The sequence below is a fragment of the Odontomachus brunneus genome, unplaced genomic scaffold (assembly GCF_010583005.1).
Source record: "Odontomachus brunneus isolate Ranch 3 - 2012 unplaced genomic scaffold, Obru_v1 Obru_scaffold_054, whole genome shotgun sequence".
NCBI classification, from domain to species: Eukaryota; Metazoa; Arthropoda; class Insecta; order Hymenoptera; family Formicidae; genus Odontomachus; species Odontomachus brunneus.
The window spans coordinates 1551623-1569892 of NW_022639504.1; the positions used below are offsets into that span (position 1 = coordinate 1551623).

The 18270-nt window shown below is 42.3% G+C and overlaps 2 protein-coding genes across 4 annotated transcripts; one reads left to right on the forward strand and one right to left on the reverse strand.

The window, feature by feature from the left end:
- Positions 1-1443: 1443 nt before the first annotated feature.
- On the reverse strand, positions 1444-11037 carry LOC116845623 (protein GPR107). Its single transcript, XM_032818539.1, has 10 exons — positions 10785-11037; positions 9874-10011; positions 8719-8876; positions 7141-7292; positions 4942-5168; positions 4696-4829; positions 4324-4591; positions 3539-3811; positions 3279-3451; positions 1444-2736 (listed from the first exon to the last, which is right to left on the reverse strand). The coding sequence occupies exons 1-10, from the start codon at positions 10878-10880 to the stop codon at positions 2595-2597; spliced, it is 1761 nt and encodes a 586-aa protein (XP_032674430.1). The 5' UTR covers positions 10881-11037; the 3' UTR covers positions 1444-2594.
- Positions 11038-11094: 57 nt separating this feature from the next.
- LOC116845624 lies at positions 11095-15716 on the forward strand. Of its 3 annotated transcripts, none has more exons than XM_032818540.1 (3): positions 11095-11263; positions 12223-12473; positions 13245-15716. In XM_032818540.1, the coding sequence occupies exons 1-3, from the start codon at positions 11195-11197 to the stop codon at positions 14284-14286; spliced, it is 1362 nt and encodes a 453-aa protein (XP_032674431.1). In that variant the 5' UTR covers positions 11095-11194; the 3' UTR covers positions 14287-15716. The 3 variants fall into 3 exon arrangements, with proteins under 3 accessions (XP_032674431.1, XP_032674433.1, XP_032674432.1); XM_032818542.1 differs by having other exon boundaries at positions 11219-11364; XM_032818541.1 differs by lacking the exon at positions 11095-11263 and adding an exon at positions 11582-12085.
- The last annotated feature ends 2554 nt before the right edge of the window (positions 15717-18270 follow it).

Genomic DNA, 18270 nt, shown 5'->3' on the forward strand with positions numbered 1-18270 from the left:
GATTCGAAATTACTTATCGCACGAGCCAACATTTGTGGCATATCTATATATCCTTGCGGGAGGATAATAATTTTTTACAGATATACTGATGGAATATCCGTGCGTATAAGAGTTAGTGTCGCGAAAAGCATAAAATACTTCTTAGACGCGTCCACGTGTACCGTTACGACGTCGGCATAAAAGGCGAGTGCGATCGACTAAGCAGGCCGGATTTTTCCTTTCTTTCCTCGACTCTTTGCCGCAAAACCATGCACGAGACGCGAGTCCGTCAGTCAGTTGGATCTCTTCAACTTTCGCGTCTGTGTATGCTTTATGAACTGGCAGAGTTCCGACGTCTCAACGCGAAACCGCGAAACCATGTTTATAGCGATCGTAAAAACGTACGTATACCTACACGTCTACGAGCGATGAAAGCATGCTACCTCTAAATCCACTTTCCTAGTCTTCTGAAACCGCGCCTCCACCGCGAAGTGTAAACTAAGAATCAAACCGAGTGACCACTCAATGCACTTGCCGATTATCTCACTCTCGCTGCACTCCCACCCATTCGATCACGCGACCGGTTCCCCTTTTCCGAAGGGACACCCGGTGTATTAATTTCTCGATACTCCGTCGTTTCACCGACCGGCTGAAACAAAGAAGTAACTCTCTTATTTCGAGCGTCACGTGCGCTTTTCTTGCAGGCGCGAAACGTGAAAGGATTTTTCCTCCGCTCGTCGTAACGTCGCACGAGCAAGCTTGCTACACCCGTCATTGTGATGTCTCTCACGTAGACACGTGAGTGTTGGAGGTGGTTGAGAGGGGGAGAGGAATGAAAAGTACGATGCTGCAGGTATTAGGGACCATTCAATAAGTCTTATGAACTCTTCGCTTAGCGGCGAGAAAATCGGCCGGGAAAATTCGTGATCGTTATACGAGTTTCCGCGTTTCTTCTACCGAGACTAACCCGCTGATATCAAAGAGAAGTCTGATAGCCGTCACCCCGACGTTTTATTCGATATTGATATATATTAATACTTTATCAGCCGCTATCTTCAATCGCTCTCTTTCTTTCTTTCACTCTTTTTTCCCTTGCTGATGCATTCGCCTGTTATGCAATTTATTTCGTGCTATAGATATTAACTATAATGCATAATATTAACAACAACAAGATCAAAAAGCCCAAAAAATGTCTTTATCACACTCTCTGCTTCTTCTTCTTTAATTTCCTCTCGCTCTGTTTCCTGGACCGCTTCCATCAATGAATCGACTCCATTTCTGAACCGTTTACAATTCTGGACCGATTTCATCCCTTGGAGGCGAGCCATGAATGAAAGTGATTCAAGAAATTCCATATTACATGTACATATATTTAACGCGGGAATAGTCGCTTAATTTTTTTTATAAGACTATTTTTATGATACACAATGGTGGGTGAAAATAAACGAATACATTTGCGAACAATTTTCATAAAAATATCCGCTTTATTCTGTCAACTTGGCTCCCTTTTTGCGTTCCATTCGGTATATACGACATAGTTAATGATAATAACAGGTGTAACAGTGACGACAACGTGTGTATAATAGTAATAATAATGGTAATGTTAACTCTAGCACGGAGTAGTATCGCGCAATATTCGCGCACGAGTGAGAGGACATGTATTTATTAGATAGAGTTTACCTTGCACCGCTTGGTCCGGTACAGCCAGCCGCTTCCCTTACGAGTAAGAATATAAGATGCGATACAAAATAAAAGAAAATAGAGAAAGAGAGAAACAAGTATACCTTGAATACGTTGATTCTACGCAATGAGATTCGCGTGCTTTCGATGAAACTAAGCGCGTGTGTCATGGAAAAAGGGAACGCAATGGAAATGTTTCTCTATAAATATCTACGAAAAACTCAACTACAAAGGGGCGCGTCGACAATTGGCGACGTGCAATTGGAATCGTAACATAAGTACTAGATAAAAGATTATTTCTAAGTTTGTCCTATTGGAGTGTCTCACTAAGAAAATAAATGTCGCGCTAACGTCGGATTGAACTGTGGACGACGGCGCGCGAAAACGGAAGAGATTCGAGAAAGAGAGAGAGAGAGAGAGAGAGAGAGAGAGAGAGAGAGAGAGAGATGCGCTTCGATGTTCGAAAACTTAAAGAAAACTCAAAGGAAACGATGCACGACGACCCGAGGTCAACCCTCGTCGTCGTCGTCGTCGTCGTCGCTGCCAAAAGGCAAAAGGTATCTCGAATAAAAGTAAATGTAAATACAAATTTGTACCAGCCGTGATTGTCGTTCGTGTGTTTGCAAACCCGACCGGTCGTTTCTGTCACTCCTCTCTGTGGAAAATAGAAAAAACAGACCCGAGAGTAGGAAACTCGGCGGTTTCAGTGGCGCGATATCCTTATAATTAAGTTTCCCATTGCCATCAGGGTTCACTTTGACTGTCGTCTGCGCACCTCTCGCTTGTCCACTTCAATCCGCAGTCTCGAAGATCCGTAAGAAGACGCGGGCGTCTTTGTCGTGTGGCGAGTATCAGGTCGACCACGTGTATTATTTGTATGTATGTGTATATGTGTGTGTGTGTTTTTAATCGGACCCGTAGCGAGCGCAATTTTATTAGGAGGAATCCGTCTTTTGATAGAGGATGATGTGCCGTTCCTCCGCTGTAGACGGCACTTTCCCGCTCATGGGTCTCACCGCCCTCGGCACTTTGCTCACTTTACTGAAGTCCTTGGTCAGTCCGTTGCTGCCGGAAACGCTGAGGCAAAAATGGACACGTCAGAATGATTTAGAAATAGCGTAGAACGCAGAGGAAAATAATAATTCGAGCGATCAAGATACGAAGCTCACTTTCGAAGCGCAAAGTTGAAATTCGAAACATCATTTTCTATATAACATAGTTACGTTGCTCTACCGCATTTCTAAAACTTATTTAACACTCTGTGTGCTGTTTAATTTTATCAGTCGATTAAATTATTTTAGTCAAAAAATATTTTAATCGATTGATATCCAACACTGTACCATATCCATTGTGAGAACAGATTTTAAACTTAAATTTAAGTTTTAACTGTTAACGTACTTTTTCTCGTTGTTCCTCTATTAGTCTAGAAGCTATTATCTTCTTTTACTATCACGTTTATCTATCGCATTCTATCGCGTTTGAGATATTAATAGGTCAGATAATGCTTTTAACTGCACTGTACGCATCGATCCTGTTATTTTCGAACATAACATAATAGCATTTAGATGTGATTCGAAAGGGTCGAGGGTTCAGACGTGACAAAACAGATCGATACGTACACGACGTCCATCCTGTCGTCGTCATCATCCAACCGCACATCGTCGCTCGGCACCGTGAAGTACGGATTCGTAGAAGCTGGTCGGAACTTGTACCCTGTCAGGACGAAGAACACGTAGGTCGCCATCTCGCGGAACGTTTCGTCCAACCACTGGTACTCGAACCTCACGGTAATCTGCGGACAGGTAAAATTTCGTTCGTGAAAACATGTGTTTTGTGTCGCGCGAGATCCATCGACGCGATTTACGACAGTCGTATCTACCTTCAGTAGGTACATGATGATTCTGGTGAAATATATGTAGCAAACTATCATAATGTAGAAATGCTTGAACAGCTTGAGCTTGCGCAAAGTGATGGCCGCCTTATCGCTTGTGCGGGCGGCCTCCTCCAAGTGTTTGATGCTCCACACCACCGGGAATAGAATTGCGCCGCAACAGAGCAGATCGACGAGTATGAAAATGTCTCGCCAAGTCTGGTGCTCCAGATTGCCCACCTCGCTCTCTTCGATTATTATCTCGGCCACGTTCGCTAAAACCTGAAAAAGAGAGAGAGAGAGAGAGACAAAATATTTCAGAATTTCGGAATCATTTATTTCACGCATTCATTTCACGTAGTTTCGAATTCTACACGCGGAGAAAATGTTGTAGTGAAAATTATATTTCTCTTTTTGCAATACTTTTTTGTTAGACTACTGAAATAAATAAATTCGACTTTTGTATATGATATAAACAATATTAAAGTAATGACAATAATTTTGCAACAAAAAATAAAACGTATCTAATATTTTTAAACAAATATCTAGTTAATTTCGGTTATAAGATTCTGTACAGTCCAAGAGATTAAAAAAATTTTGTAATTTTTGCTGCAATATTTTTTCCGTGACAGAAGCGATATTAATAAAAACGTGATAGAAAAGGTTTTTCAATTTTTCGGTACTTCTCCGTTTATTGAATTTTTTAAAATTTAAATAAGATTAAAAAAAATAATCCTCATAAAATAAAATGGAATAATTTAAATAAGAGGAGAAACATATCGCGACGCGCGTACTTGCAACGGTATGACGAGCATGAAGAATTTCTTCTCCTTGTCCGAGAGAATGTGTTTTATGAAGGTCCATCCGGTGCCAACGAGCACCATAGTGATGAAGAGAACGGCGCCTTTCAGTAGATGAGAGATATAGTATAAAATTGCCCACGCCTCCACGTGTTCGCCTTTGGTCTGGATGAAATGGTAATTTATACCGTGGAACAACAACGACAGCGACTTCAGGTATACCAAGACCGCCATCAAGTAGTGGATTTTGAACACCGAGCGCCTGTGGAGACAGAGAACGTGGAGGAGTAACGATTACACTCCCACCCTCGCTATAACACCTGGTCGCGCTACATCGTCGCGCGCCATAACTGTCGCTTCTCTTACTTGCTCTTGGCCAAAATGAACACCCAAAAGCAGCCCGACAAGAAGAAGAGAAGCGCCATCGTGAAGTACAAGGCTGGCAGGGGCATTTCGCCAGCGCTGAGGAAGTTGTCGTTATTAATCTCCGCTATTTGCATCTGCGACAAGACAAATTCGTTTGTTTCAGCGCGACTTACTCTTACGACCCCGCGGACACGCATTTGCGCCGTTCCTTAAATATACCCTATCGATCGTCGAATAATATCTTACCGTGAAGTCCACCGCCAGCGGAGCCTCGTAATTGTAATTCAGGCAATTGTGAAAGTAAAGATTGTACAGGCCCTCTTCCTCCTCGGTGGCCACGTACATGACGAAGCTCGTGTTGTACGACTTCTCGCCGTTCGCGTGGGTGTTCATCGTCATCGGTAGCTTCACACGGCATATGTTGCTGTCCGACCCGCCGTTCAGGTCATCGTGGCCGATGGGCTTCGCGAGCTCTACACAAAAATCTCCTCTTCAGTTCTGAAAGGATTAACGGGGTGGAGGGAAACTTGGCCACGTGAGAGACAATGATCTCATTCCGTCATCACAGTCGATGTCAACGTCTCGTTTCGCTCGACGACACGCTTGCCGTGCTCGAGAACTGTAATCGTCGACGGGGATTGACATGCACGTCCCAAGACGGATGTTCTGTACGAAAAGATAGTTACCTAACTGCACCTTTCAAAAATACCTGAGTTTCGCGTTATTTATAAGATCGGGGACGCGTTAATTATAGCGTGCCTCATCTCTCTCTTTCAGTGCTGTGTTCGATCGCCGATGTCGCCTCGAGACCGCGGTCTCGCGGTCATCATCGATCATCATTTGGAAAGGTGCGGAGAATGCGCGGACTCGTGCCGCGAATACGCTTAGCGCGCGAATTTTTTCGCTATAGGCTTGCGGCGTTTTTCTTCCACACGCTGGGTTAGCCTTTTCGTTCGCCAGTGAGTGTATAATCATACAACGCGAGAAATTCACGGTGAAAGGATCACTTTGCATTTCCGTTAGCGACCTACTTGATACAGGCAGCTTCGTTCGCTGCACTTCGTTCGTCGGCATTGCTCACCAGTGTTGAGCATTGATCGATTAAAATTTTATTACAATAATCGTTAAATTAATAATCAAAATCACTTAATCGTCGTATATCAGGAGTAATCGATTGATGACATTAATTATGAATTATTCATATATAAGTTTAATTAATAATTTATATCATCAATCAATTAAGCTTTTCGTATATTTCATATATAACCATTGGTCAATTTTGATTATTGATTTGCCGATTATTTTAGTCAATCACACAAAAGTTTAATCATCAATTAATGTCCAACATTGTTGTCGACATTTATGTGTCCTATCCGATTTTATATATTACCAATAACCCACATATTATCAGGTTATTATATTTGATAAATAACATGTGCCTCATAATATTCATAAGAGGATTTCATAATCATACTTCGTTTTAAGGCCGAAATACCAATCTGAATGCGAAGTTCAATGCGAATTATCAGTGATTCACATATGAATTATCAGTACTCATGGCACATATGGATGGAACATGTTATCTTGACGTGGACAATTTCGCAAGAGAATCACGATCGTGCATGAGTCCCTAAAAGAAGAACACGAAATTGTCGAGATAATAATAATTGATGATAATTGGTACATGCGCGACAAGCGGTCGCGTCGGTCTCAGGATCATCAGCCAAGTTCTCCTCCAGCTCGCACCTGTTCTATCTGTTGCAGTTGAATTACATCTCTAATATTAGGTGTTGGAAGTGTCGAAAATATCTGGCGTATGCCGTGTGACGGTTTATTTTCGATATAGAGCCGAGCGGGGGTACGCATCGCTGATAACATTTACCAGACGCCGTGTTCTACGCGCGTGTCCTATCCGTGGGATCACGGTGCATCACTCTATTCATAGCAATAGCAAACACTCTCTTCTCTCTCTCTTCCTCTCTCTCTCTCTATCTTTCTTTCTCTTTCCCTCTCGCGGATCGGAATTTTTCGAAGCGGATCGCGCTCTCGGATCGATTGCGCAACGAAGTCAAGTGAAACATCACATCGCGCGGCCTATCTCCTCTCGCCTAATTAAATCGTCTTTAAACACATGCCAAATGTTGCACGTCCCAGCTTACTCGCGGACCCGCCACTCGATACTGTACGAGTTGTGCAACATTACACATTTATTTAAGTATAAACTTCTGCTCTCGCTTTGCACGACATGACGCACCGTCGAAGATCGGCGAAGAGCGCGCGACACTCGCGAAATTCCGCGTGCGCTCGCGCTCGCGAATCCCGATATTTCTTAGCGATATTTATGCCAGCCGATTTATAACTTCGCGCATTCCGCCGCGATGAATAAAAATACATCGGTGTGCTCTCGCGCGCGCTGTTCGATGCAGACGCGCGACGACCACTTACCATGCGACGTGTTCCGCTTCCTTCGGGGAAAGAGCGCGGTGTCGCTAAGTCGCGCCGGTAGTGAACCCCTCTTGGTGCGGAACATCAGTATCCTGCTGGTATCCTTGTAAATATGCATCGTACGCACGTTGCGACTGCAGTTTACGTGCATCCTGCAACAGCGATTATCCGCGAGTTATTGTCCCGAGGTCTTCCACTTTCTCTTTTCTTGGCCGTGGATCAAACATCGTTATTTTTAAGAGAAAGATCAGACCTACGAACGCCTAAGAACGCTGGATGTCAGTGCGCAAATAAATTTTAATGAGAAGATAATAATGTTTGGCAGTGTTAGACGTGCGCGACGAGTCTTTTCCCGGTCTTACAATATACCTAATCTTCCACGGCAAACCGACCCTGGATCTCAATTATCGTTATTTAACTAATTCCCCCATTTAAAATTGCCAATTGCACATTTTTTAAATTTATATTTGAAGTTGCGAAAAATATTGGCTTCAGCCAGAAGTCGAATCTCCTTATTTGCCGGGCGGAACGCCGTACTAATTTGGCCACCGAGGCTTCGACAGCATTCCCCGCCACTGAAATACTTATATGTTATTTGTTTTGGATCGAAATATACTAAATACTTCTGCCGCCAGCGCATCAAAGAACTAAACTGTATATCAAGGTCTTTCCCCTGAAGATATATAATTAATTAAGAGAAAAATAAAGCTTATAAGAGCCGTACGCTGGATGTCGGTGCGAGTAAAGGAGGATAATGTTTGACTATGTTAGACGCACAGGCCGAATGCTTTTCCGATTTTACATCGTATGCGGTGAATGAGACCTTTCACGTCAAACCGACCCTGAATCCCAATTATTATTATTTAATTAATTCCCCCGTTTAAAATTCCCAATTGCGTATTTTTTTCTAATTCCTACTTGAAATTGCGAAAAATACTGCCTCAGCCAGAACCTGGACCTGCCCATTTGCTGGGAGGAACGTCGTAGTAATTTGGCCGCCGAGACTTCGACAGCATTCCTCGCAACTGAAACGTTTGTTTTGGATCGAAATATACCAAACGCTTCTGCCGCCAGCACACTAAATAACTATCTTTCTTTTAATTAGATATACATCTTCAAAGCCTTTATAGCCTAATATAGTCTAGATCCTTATTTTTTAATCGACTTTTTAAAAAGAAGATTCTCGGTTTATCTTGTATGTATGTTCCCTCATAACTCGAGAGCCGTTAGAGATACTGTTATCTAGATGTTATCTATATGGTTTTCAGATTAGTGTCAGTTGCATTCGTTCAGAGGACTTGGAAACTGAATAGTTTCATTATTTCTTTAAACATTTGAAAATATCTAGAGACACAAGGTGAAACTTTATTCTAAACTCTCTTTTATTCATAAAAATGTCTTTTATGGCATAACCTTGACTGGGACAAAATTACATTAATCGACTGAAGCATTTATTCGTATTGATTAAGAGTCTATTTTAAGCTCGAGTTAAACATTCATTCTTGGGATACCGAGTGACGGTATTTTTCCTCGTATTGAGTGAGATTTCACTGCAAGGAATTTAAAGAATATACTTACACCAAATTCTTCAAATCCATCGTAAAATATATGATCGAGCTGTCGTCCCTCGGCTCCACCCGCGGGGTGGAAGCGTTTTGCAGTAAGCATCTCTCCAGATGATTGTATATGTAAGGATTGATGGCGTCGATGAGCGTTCGGTCAAGGCTGAATCCGAACTGCAATCAAGTCAAGGCGTCTTGCATGTACAAAATCCGCGAAAATCCTTCGAATCCACGAAATTTACAATCGTCTTTTCCTCGTTTTGATTTTCTCGGGAAGAATTAGTTTCCTCTCCGTTACGACGAATTCAACGGCTCTTCCGCAAACGAGTTGCAACGGGCGCCGCTGTGTCGAAAACAAAGCTACCATAAATATCAGGCAACAAGAACAATGAGCACTTTCAAGTGCCAGGTATAATCTACTTTGACGGTGTGAACGAGTCATTCACACGAGTTTAACAGTTTCGATGATGCATAGCGAGTGCCCGCATACCCGCGTGCACGTATTTATAAACGCGGGTAGCTCTCATCGCGCGTGAATGTCGAGGTGCAGGCGGTAGAAACAGGTGTCCGTCGCTGCAGAGCTGCGACAGGGCGACGTGTATCGCGTGGCATGCAACGCAGTCTGTAACTAGAGCTTAATTGATGACATGGACTATGCGAACAAGCGGGCTTTGAAATTCGACTCGTTCGACGATCCATTTTTCCTGGCATTGTTATTTGTCACGGCAGAAAGAAAAGAGTTGTAATAGAGAAATTTCCTTCGCAGATTTATCAAATCGATCAACGCAAAAACGTACCGTCACGGTGAAAGGTTAGAATTAATTTGATTTCCAAACATTCGTGACCGTGACTTTGCTGCCCCGAAACTTCAACCCTTTGTGCGCCAACTGGAGAATATTTTATAAAACCCGAGAAAAAACACGCCTTTTGGTATTGCATCTAAATCTAGCTGCCGTCGGTTTCAAAAGTGATTTAAAATTCGAAAGGCACTGTTTTATAAGACGCACGCGACGTTTTATAAGAAATTTTCGATCATACGTCATCATGGCATTCTTAGGACGAAAGAGTTAAACTGTGAGAAAAATATCGGATATTTGTAAACAAGGTACAAAACGTCGTGATACAAAAACACACAACAGAGAGGAGTCAACGATTTCCCACGGGAGCTTACTACAGCTTTGTCCGTCGTCTCCGGCGTTAACTTCTTATCGTCTACCGTCTGGAACTTGAAGTTCGTGAGGTTCACGGTAAGGATGCCGCCTTTGTAGAAGCCGAACGTAGTCAGAGCAATGTACGGTCGGTTGTCTTTCTGAAATGCAAATGTCACATTTAACTCACGCTGCAGTCTTTCACGAAGGGTCGGGACGTGGAGTGGGGAGGAACGTGGGAAGCCAGGTACCGTTGCTCCGCAAACAATTCGCTCTGAGATCTATGGATTGTGCGCGTCCTTCGGCTTTCACTTTGCACAGTCACTCCGCAAAATGTTACGGCGCGTTGCTCCGCCAATTGATCATGCGGATCAACGTATGCTCGTTTATAACGGAACACACCCGCCACGATAACGCCCGTCGCAATTATTACGGAACTTTCATCGTCGCTCCAGAAAGAAAGCGGCTCTGCGCGTCATGTTGCAGTCGCGATGATTTAATAGAGCCCATCATCATTCCGCTCCTTCATTCGCGGCGACATAGAATCACGACACGATCCCTAAGAGATTGTCCAGAGAGGCCGTTCAAGCGTGACATCGTTATTGACATTTTGCGCAATACCGCGATCCTCCGTGTGAAATTGCGAGCGTCCTTCGCTCTTCATTCCGCGAGATTATTCCGTCACGCTATACGCGGTCGATCGCCGACGCCTTCGAGGCGGCATGAGCAAGCAGAGACGCGAGCCTGATCGCGCGTCACTCTCTCTCTATTCGCCAATTGCGAATTGATCGGCTCGCGAATTCTTGTAAATTGCCACTCACGGTGCGTTCATGTCTACGAATTAATTAATCACGCGGGGGGAGAGGATGAGGGAAATAGAATCGCGCGGTATGCGAAGAATCGAATCACCGACCGCGCGTAAGCAGCAACCGACCCGTATGTCCAGCTTGTGAATCCTCGCGCTCGCTGCGGCCACCATCAGTAGCAGAAGCGGCAGGCAACGCGCCAACGTGACTACGTTCGGCTGCATTTTCAGCTGCTTGCACTGCGGCCGCCTTTTCGCTCCGGGCTTCTCGCCGATCACATCACCACCGACGAGCGGATCTCGCGCGCGCGCACCACCTCACGAACCGACGCTTCGTCCTCGCTCGTCGATACGCGAGCAGGAACTGAGGTGCCAGGACGCCGGAAGCGCCGGAACACCGCGAACGGATCGTGTGCTCGCCACGTGATGAACGCGGGGAACGCACGAACCGGACCAAACCGTACTACGGTCGAGGTGAGCCTCGACAGACGTGCACGTGTCGTCAGTGATGTCGCGCGGATTTCTATCCCAGTTGAGCAATGAAGCGGAGAAGAACGCGTCTTCAGGATCCTCCCGAGCTCCTTCGACAATTCAGCCGCGATTCTCAGGTGTGTCTGGCGACGCGGGAATAATGTTTCGCTGGTAGCAACGTTCTGGTCATACGTCCTCAGGGCCGACAACGCGTTCTCGGAGCACTTGTCAGTCAGGTGTATGTGTTTCTGTACCTTCTGCACTCGAAATGAAACGAGTATACGAACGCGCTTTAAAGGCCGAAGGGAGGGGAAGACTGCGAAGTGCAGATAGTGTAGCTGAACTTTAGATCAAGTAGGGAACCCATGTTTTTTTTTGGAAGTCGGTAAATAAACATAAATTAACTTAAATAATATGGTAATAACAATGGTCTCGAGATCTTTTTGTTATTTTGATGAATTCCTCATATTGAAAAAATAATTTGAAAATATGAACGATCAGTTAACATATGAAAGACATTAGAAGAAGATGTGATATAAAGTTATTCACAATGATAAGACTTCACTGAAGTACAATGTCACAATATGACGAACGAGTTTCATTGTTTAAAAACCTCATAATTTATCGCAGTCGACGTTTTAGTTGTATCTTTATATCAAAGAGGGCTGTGAGAGCACGCGTCGTTCGTGTTCCATTTAAAGAACTTACTCTTTTTATCTGAACTACGCTGCACTTTTTTCTCTTTAGAGTGAAACAAGTATACAATCTGGCGTTGAAGAAAAAGAGGGAACCAAGTTCCCTCCTGTGCAGCACCAGTTCAGCTAAAAAGAACAGGCTTCTTGTCTCGACTCGATTGTATACATGCTGATCCCGTCTATATGTTCAATGTCTCTCTTTGATCTTCTCGCCAATATTTACGTCGCTATTTACGATACGTGATATGGACAGACGAACATCAGGTAAATAATATTCTCCTAGAACACGTGCTCCCTTTTACAGGACAGAATTGACGGGCGTAGTGCAGGCGTCAAATATTGTATTGTCATCGTCATAATTTGAAGGTTATGCGACTGACGGACCGCTTTATTTTTCTCAGGAAGCCTTTCCGTTTATGTCTGGCAAGACAGAAGTTGACAAGAGCTCTCTAATTTACGAAGACAAAATCTTCAATACTGATTCGTCTAAGGATGCCAATTTGAAAAAGTGGAAATCTCTCATTGAAAAGTACTCTTTCTGGAGTTGGATGTATTTGCATTCGGACGAAATATATCTGCACAAAGCTTCAACGATAGACGTTTACCAAATGTTCCGTAAGGATATATTTAACGGAAGCTCCGATCCCCTTAGGTATCGCATAGTGTAGTATTAAACTAGAAATTATTCCATGATCCTGATCAAGTTGATCCCATTCAATTATCTGATCTGTACAAAAGTTGCATTCTCTTGGATGTTTTAATGCTCATTGCATGCCAAAGAAAGATGGAATGATGCTTTTGAAAGCACAAAAGTGCCCAAAACGCAGCTTTAGTAATGTTATCTGTCATATGATGCAGCATGGCAATAAGATGGCAATAATCCTTATTAATAATAAGGATTATTAATAATTAGGATCCGATAACACATCACTTTAAATATCACTCTGTTAAATAACTGCTTGGGACCAATTTGACTATGGATCAGGTCTATGAGATAAGTTTCAATTCGAGCAGCTTTATTGAGCGAATAAAGAAACAAAGTCGTCTCGAGTCTGCTCGTTTGGTGCCACGGATTGTGTCAAATTAACATCTGCATTAAATTCTTTGCGACGAATCCTCATTCTTCTTTATCGCGTTGTTTTTGACATTATATGTGGATAATTAAGAATTGCTCAGAATAGCATATTTACGAACAATGCATGCTTTAATCCTTAAGCATGTTCAGAATAAAAGTAATTTAATCGAGTTTCAAGCAAAAATAATTAATTGACAGCGATATGATAAGATCGAGAGAGTCATCTCGATTATTCGATGGATGGACATTTCAATGCTGAGAATTTGACAGGCTAATGCGTACAATTAATATTCAGGAATCATTAAGATATCTTCAAATGTCGTTAACTAAGCGTTCCTTCGTCAACAGGCAATTCCTCCACCAAGATATAGTGAAATGCTTCGAGAAAGGCGTGAATTTTGATCAAGACACTGAAGTCGAGTCGGTCGAGGATGAGTCGATAAATCACATGGAAGTGGAGGAATCACACGCTGTGGAGAAGGATATCGTGCCAAAAGATCTCGTGAAGGATTCTGAAGACGAAGAGGAAGATTCCACAGACAAGAACGTACAAGAAGCGAAGTCGAAGACCTACAAGGAAATGAAAAAGAGTCTCCGATCGCTTGTGCCAAAACGTTCAACGAAACAGCAGAGCAACTTCGGTTGTTACGTGTTATTGAAGATGTTCCTCTCTCTGTTAGTTCCATTATGCGTAGTCTTCACCTCTCTTGTGTTTCGCGAGCAGAGTTATCAGCACAGTACCATTTTCGCGAACGTCACAGCCGAGCTGAAGAAACGGATCTACGGTCAGGATCGAGCCGTGGAGGCTATGGGGGAGTACCTTCGACTGAACGAGCCTACCTTGAAGGTGATCGCTCTTGTGGGCGGTACGGGTGTCGGCAAATCCTACACGATCGAGATCGTGGAGAGTAACTTCCCGAAGTACTCCGTCCGTCGATACTTCCCACCGATCGTTATAACCATGAACGACGTCGGCTTCTCTTTCTTGTACCCGAAGCTAATTGTCTTGGAGAATCTGAAGGAACACGACCTGGCACACGTGGTGGACTTTTTGAAGATCCGCGAGAATGTGGCGACCAATCAGTATATCACCGTGTTGGCTGTGTTCAACGTCGAGCATATGAACGACAATTTGACGCGCAACATGGATCTCGAACGAAGCGCGGAGGCGATAAGGAATTCCTTCGCCAACGAGAACCTCGATGTCAAGGTTATCACCTACGAACCTTTGGGCGAGGACGTTTTAAAGAAGTGCATCGCCGACGCGGTGCACCACAGCGGAATGACGCTTTCCGACCACGATGTCGAATTTGTCAAACAACAGTTGATGATAAATAACGTTGGTTGCAAGGGGGCCTACAGCAAGGTTCAGGTGATCGGTAGACAGTAAAAGGATTGCTCCCGCGCGATTCCTTTGAAGGCGAAAAATGTGATGAAGCAATTGAGGCAAAAGCATTCTAATAGCGCCGCGACAATACTCATAGCGTCTACTTCATACACGCGCATATTATTTCATCTGCAACATATTTTAACGGCATTAAGATCACAAATAGTTCCTATCGCGAGCGAGGTTATATGTTCTTCAGGGTTCTGATTCCTTCAAAGCGCGTTTCCGCGTCCAGAATATCGTTCGTATCAAGGAATAATCTCTCATAATATCAGCGCCGCGAAAAGTAGAGGAGCAACGCGCGTTGATTTAATTTCGTGGCGAAAGCATTAAGTGCCGCACATACGTAAGTGTCACGGTACGTTGATACGAAACGCGTGATGAAATTTCCACGCGCATCGCTTCCGAATCGTCGTAGGGAAGACGTGCCTCGACGCAACTCTCTGCGGGAGACGATCACGAGGTGCGTTCTGCTCATATCCGGCGAAACCCGGTAATTCAACGCGGTCACGCGCGGTTAGGCGAAGTCACGTTGATTAAGACTTCTGGGTAAGAAAATGTGTAATGTCTAAGACTCTGCTTAGGAAATTGTCCTCCTCTTTCACCGCCCTCATCCGTGCAATCGCACTTGGACCCGCGACGATGTGAGTGACCGCGTGTGTGTTGCGTGTGGAAGCTTCATAATGACACGCGACCGAACTATAAGCACCGCAACTTCATATTACGTTGTTACCGATGGTCGTTCTTACGTAAACAAAAAGAATCGCTCAATTGTTTCCCAATTTATTTGTCTTTCATCATAATTATCTTAATAAGCAATCGTCACAAGTAAGTTGATTTTTCGAAGTCCACTTTGGGGAATCAAACGATCGAACAGTCAGGAGAGGATTGTATTTTTTATTATAAAACATATAATTTTTTTTTATGTATATATTCATTATATTTTTTGCATGTATTCAATGCATATATTCAAAATAAAATATTTAATGTATAGGCTGAAAAAATATAATTCTTTTTCGAGAGTTGCGAATCCGCTGAAGTGGACTTCAAACGCGAAAGATGCGCCCTTTAGACACTGACTGTTGTAACAGTCAATTATTATAAACGTAAAAAAGATTTAAGTACCAAAAACGCGAAAAACTCAAGACTAATGTTTCATTTATACTTAAAAGCGCCGTAAAGACATTCATCCACGATCATTGTCTTCACTATATTCAGAATTATAGGTTTCTGTTTTTAGTTGATAGGTTAAACTTTCTAGTGATAAACTTTCACATCGAGCTTCCGATTGTTGAACTTTCTACAAATATATTGCTCAATTTTTCTCTTTGTTAAATTATAAGTAATTAATCGTAATTAACGAAACGGAAGTATCCCGCCTATATAGTTTTGTACACTTGTAAGTTTCTTAAATAAATGAACTTTTATATTGAGACGTGAATTTTCTTTTATGATATCATAGCATTACTTCTTATTGAATATAAAAACGTTCATTTATTGTAACGTACGCGAATTTTATAATATTCAGGCGACGAACGCGGAAGTGAGTCGGGCATTTTGTCGATTTGTATCGGTATTTAAATCTAGAAAGCGGGATTTCCTCCATTGCGAATGTCGTCCGTTTCATTTTATGTCTATGTTAATTCCTTAAGCTCATTATTTCTTTGATCACTCTTATGCGATATCCTTGCGTGGCGCAATATGAAGACAAATCAATCAATGTTGAAACCTCAGCCCGGAGCGCGTACATAGTGTTACGTCGCGAAAATAAAAAGTATCGCTTATTTACCTCTTACGTGCGCGAATGATGCAACCGGTCAGAAGTTACGTTCGTCGTGTAATGCGCAAAGACCCCGTACATTATATCGCGCAGTTTCAATTGCTATCCGTTACTCTACTTCCTCGAACGACCCGTCAGCGAATAGAGAAAGTTTACATACTCCCGAAAACGATCGCGTTATCGTGGCGATATCTTTCTAGTCTCTTTCGCAAAAAAAGAAAAAGAGAAAAGCTGCTAGCTTGGAGCGGGAGGAAGAAGGGAGCTCCGCGGCAAGAAAACGAGACTTTTACCCGACAATTTCTTCCTTAACGATTCATTAAGATTGCGATGATACGGACATCCTGTTTTTGTGTTTTGCAACCCCCGGCGCGATCACCGTTCTCTGCGCGAAGCTGTGGATCTTACCGATTATTTTCAGCTTGGTTACGTCCGAGTGTCACTTTACATCCGTTTGATGACATCGGATAATCACTCCTTCGGTTCAAGGATGACTCGAGTAATGTCCACTTCCTATTAGTAACGACATAATATACTCGCTACACTGCGTCCATTAATATATACTTGCTACTAATAATTTTACTAGAAAAAGATATTTTGTAGGTTTGATTAATAATTAATTTCGTCAATTAATGACATTATTTATGATTTTATATATGACGATTTATTAATTTTGATTACTGATTTAATTATTTCAATCAAAACAATTTTTTCCATTGACTAATACGCAACATTGATTTTAAATCATCTGTGATACTTTTACCAGCCTTTGCATTCAAATATAATATTGTCCATACGATGATATTCAATTTCGTTATGTTTACATCAGTATATAATTACCAAATCACCCATATACACATAACTTTTTTGCTGATTATGCATAATGCGTGAATCTAAACTTTCTAGACGAAACATAAAGTTGTCAAAGGATCACAACTAGTGTGAAATATCGTTCTTTCTTGATTTTTCAAATCGCTCTTTATTGATTTATCGCTCTTTTTTGATTTTTCAAAATTAACATGGCATGTCACTTTGTTCTCTGATCTACTTTTCCTCATGATTTTGCCACGATTATTTTAGAGCAATTTATTGACTGTCAGGGAAAAATGATAACTTTCGGGGCATTTTGCAGATTAAAAATTCATAAAAATTGGAGAATGACACTTTTTTTCTGGACCTTTCTTTGTCAATACCGCTCTCATATATGATAATAACGTGCGATTCCTCGAGCGTCATTGTTTGTATCAGTTGTCCGTCGTAAAATTCGCTGCTGGCATGAAAGCAATTTAATCAACTTGGAAAACAGCGAAATTGACTCTTTACTGATACCTCTCGATTATTTTAATGACTAGAGACCTACGAGATACTCAGTTAAGACTTAAAATTCGAAATTAAGTCTTAAAATTCGTGAAAAATTGCCGTCATCTCTTTTCCTTGAGCTGTTATTTCGATAATTGAGCACAGGAGAAAGTAGATTATAATTTTTCGTTGACTGAAGTATTACTCTTTGCGAAGGAGAAATAATAAATTACTCGTAGCAAAAATAAAACTGCATCTCGAAGTTATCGGTTCTACTTCATAATCGCTGGTCGCATAATCGCATAATCAGTGGTCATACTTGTGGACACAAGAGGTAAGAAGCGCATATTTCTTGCTTCGATTCCATTTAATCGCCGCAAATAGTATTCTATTACGCAATAGTTACCATAATATTGGACATAGTTATTAGTAGCAGTGGAGATTGCAATTTTATGTTTTATACGAGGAATAACTAGTTTTACGCCTGCTAAAACGAATTAAAAACTGTCGAGTAAATTGCTTATTACATATCGAGTAGATTGCTAATCTTCCAGGCGAGAACACTATTGCTCGCGTAATAATTTGAAGAAGGATCGGAAGATTCATATATTTGCAAAGAAATAGGAACACATATGCAGCGATACGCTGTTGATGTCTGACGTACTCGGATCAGATAACGCGCTCGCTGTCTGCTCGAGCAAGAAAACATCGCGGCATATTGACATCATCGCAAGCGGCTCGTTGCGCAATTACGCCTATATTCGATATTAATTATGCTATATAATGTCTATATCGCGATTATGGATGTCTGACGACGAGGGAAACGACGAGAGGAGTAAAACGATTCCGGAACGCGGATATCGAAAGGAAGCGCACCGAATCGAATACATATATATACTTTGGCGGCGCGG

Bases quoted from the DNA above. Each gene is read 5' to 3' on its own strand.
- LOC116845623 (XM_032818539.1), bottom strand. From the start codon at position 10,880: ATGCAGCCGAACGTAGTCACGTTGGCGCGTTGCCTGCCGCTTCTGCTA. The intron at 7,293-8,718 runs GTAAGTATATTC...TCGCTGTTGCAG, and splicing joins ATGGATTTGAAGAATTTGGT to GATGCACGTAAACTGCAGTC. The intron at 4,592-4,695 runs GTAAGAGAAGCG...CTGTCTCCACAG, and splicing joins TTCATTTTGGCCAAGAGCAA to GCGCTCGGTGTTCAAAATCC.
- LOC116845624 (XM_032818540.1), top strand. From the start codon at position 11,195: ATGAAGCGGAGAAGAACGCGTCTTCAGGATCCTCCCGAGCTCCTTCGA. The intron at 11,264-12,222 runs GTGTGTCTGGCG...TATTTTTCTCAG, and splicing joins AATTCAGCCGCGATTCTCAG to GAAGCCTTTCCGTTTATGTC. The intron at 12,474-13,244 runs GTATCGCATAGT...CTTCGTCAACAG, and splicing joins GGAAGCTCCGATCCCCTTAG to GCAATTCCTCCACCAAGATA.